General features: G+C 35.0%; 1 protein-coding gene across 1 annotated transcript in view; it reads left to right on the top strand.

The window, feature by feature from the left end:
- Positions 1-1494, top strand: part of LOC144245678 (ubiquitin carboxyl-terminal hydrolase 9X-like) — a 137960-nt gene that overhangs the window by 106467 nt on the left and 29999 nt on the right. The window contains 3 exon segments of the mRNA XM_077781009.1: positions 481-666; positions 1106-1326; positions 1413-1494. Coding sequence (XP_077637135.1) covers positions 481-666; positions 1106-1326; positions 1413-1494 — 489 coding nt within the window.

The raw sequence follows: 1494 nt of genomic DNA on the forward strand, positions 1-1494 counted from the left end.
TTTTTTTTGAGAGAGATAGACCATGAGCAGGGTAAGGGCTGAGAGAGAGGGAGACACAATATCAAAGGAGGCTCCAGGCTGTCTGAGCTGTCAGCACAGAGCCTGATGCAGGGCTTAAACTAACAGACTGCAATATTATGACCTGAGCCTCCCAGGCACCCCAAGAAATTTTGTTCCTCTTTTAGTTTAGTTTGTTTTATCTCTTCACCGTATATTGATGAGAGTTGCTATCTAGGCCCTAAATAGTATATTACCTTAAGGCTCAGTATGATCGGAAAGCCACAATTCACAGTTAGAATAAGCTAAATCAGTGTATTTTCTGCAGTTATGCAGTCTGTGTTTCTTCAGTTTAAACAGTTGATGAGCTTTAATCGTAAAAAATTAGAGGCAAATACATTATTTTTATTAGTGCAATGCTTGCTATTCTGATTGTTTTATGTTCTGTTTCTCCTGTACAATATTCTTCTCCCTTTTTTATAGGTATGGCAGAAAAGACACAGCTTCTGAAATTGAGTGTACCAGCTACATTCATGCTTGTATCTTTAGATGAAGGACCAGGTCCTCCAATAAAATATCAGTATGCTGAATTGGGCAAGTTATACTCAGTAGTGTCTCAACTGATCCGATGTTGCAATGTCTCATCAAGAATGCAGTCTTCAATTAATGGTAAAGTACAATGTTTTATTCTGTACGTTTAAAACCAATGGTAGGCTATTGAAGAACTTAATTAAAATTCTGTGTATTTATAAACATGAAGGTGTAAGAGTCTGAAGGTGCATTCTTCTGTTTTTAAACCACTTGTTTGTTCCACGTGCTTCAAAAGAACTTTTTTTTTTAAAGAATTTTTAAAAACTTACTCTCTAATGCGGTAAATTTCTTATTTGTGAAATGGTTGACCTCAGAATTTTAACTTCAGTGTTTTTTTGCTTTCATTGTGTCTGTTGTTTTGCATCTTCCCATTTTGACTTCTATCTGATCATCATAATGAATGTTTTGTTGAACTTAGGAAAGTTAACTTATAATCAGTTTTTGAACTGATTCAGTTTAGTATTTTAATTTTGTATAGAAGTTTATTGGCTTTTCATTGATTACAAATCTATTCTAGGTAATCCCCCTCTTCCCAATCCTTTTGGTGATCCTAACTTACCACAGCCTATAATGCCAATTCAGCAGAATGTGGCAGATATTTTATTTGTGAGAACAAGTTATGTGAAGAAAATTATTGAAGACTGCAGTAACTCAGAGGAAACCATCAAATTGCTTCGTTTTTGCTGCTGGGAGAATCCTCAGTTCTCGTCTACTGTCCTCAGTGAACTTCTCTGGCAGGTTAATGGAAATTAAACAGTGATATGTCCATAACTTGATTCATGATTCCTTTCGATTAGTAACTCAACTATCTTTACTTATTTTAGGTTGCATATTCATACACTTATGAACTTCGGCCATACTTGGATTTACTTTTGCAGATTTTACTTATTGAATATTCTTGGCAGA

Source organism: Crocuta crocuta, unplaced genomic scaffold (assembly GCF_008692635.1).
Source record: "Crocuta crocuta isolate KB4526 unplaced genomic scaffold, BGI_CrCroc_1.0 scaffold2088, whole genome shotgun sequence".
NCBI lineage: Eukaryota > Metazoa > Chordata > Mammalia > Carnivora > Hyaenidae > Crocuta > Crocuta crocuta.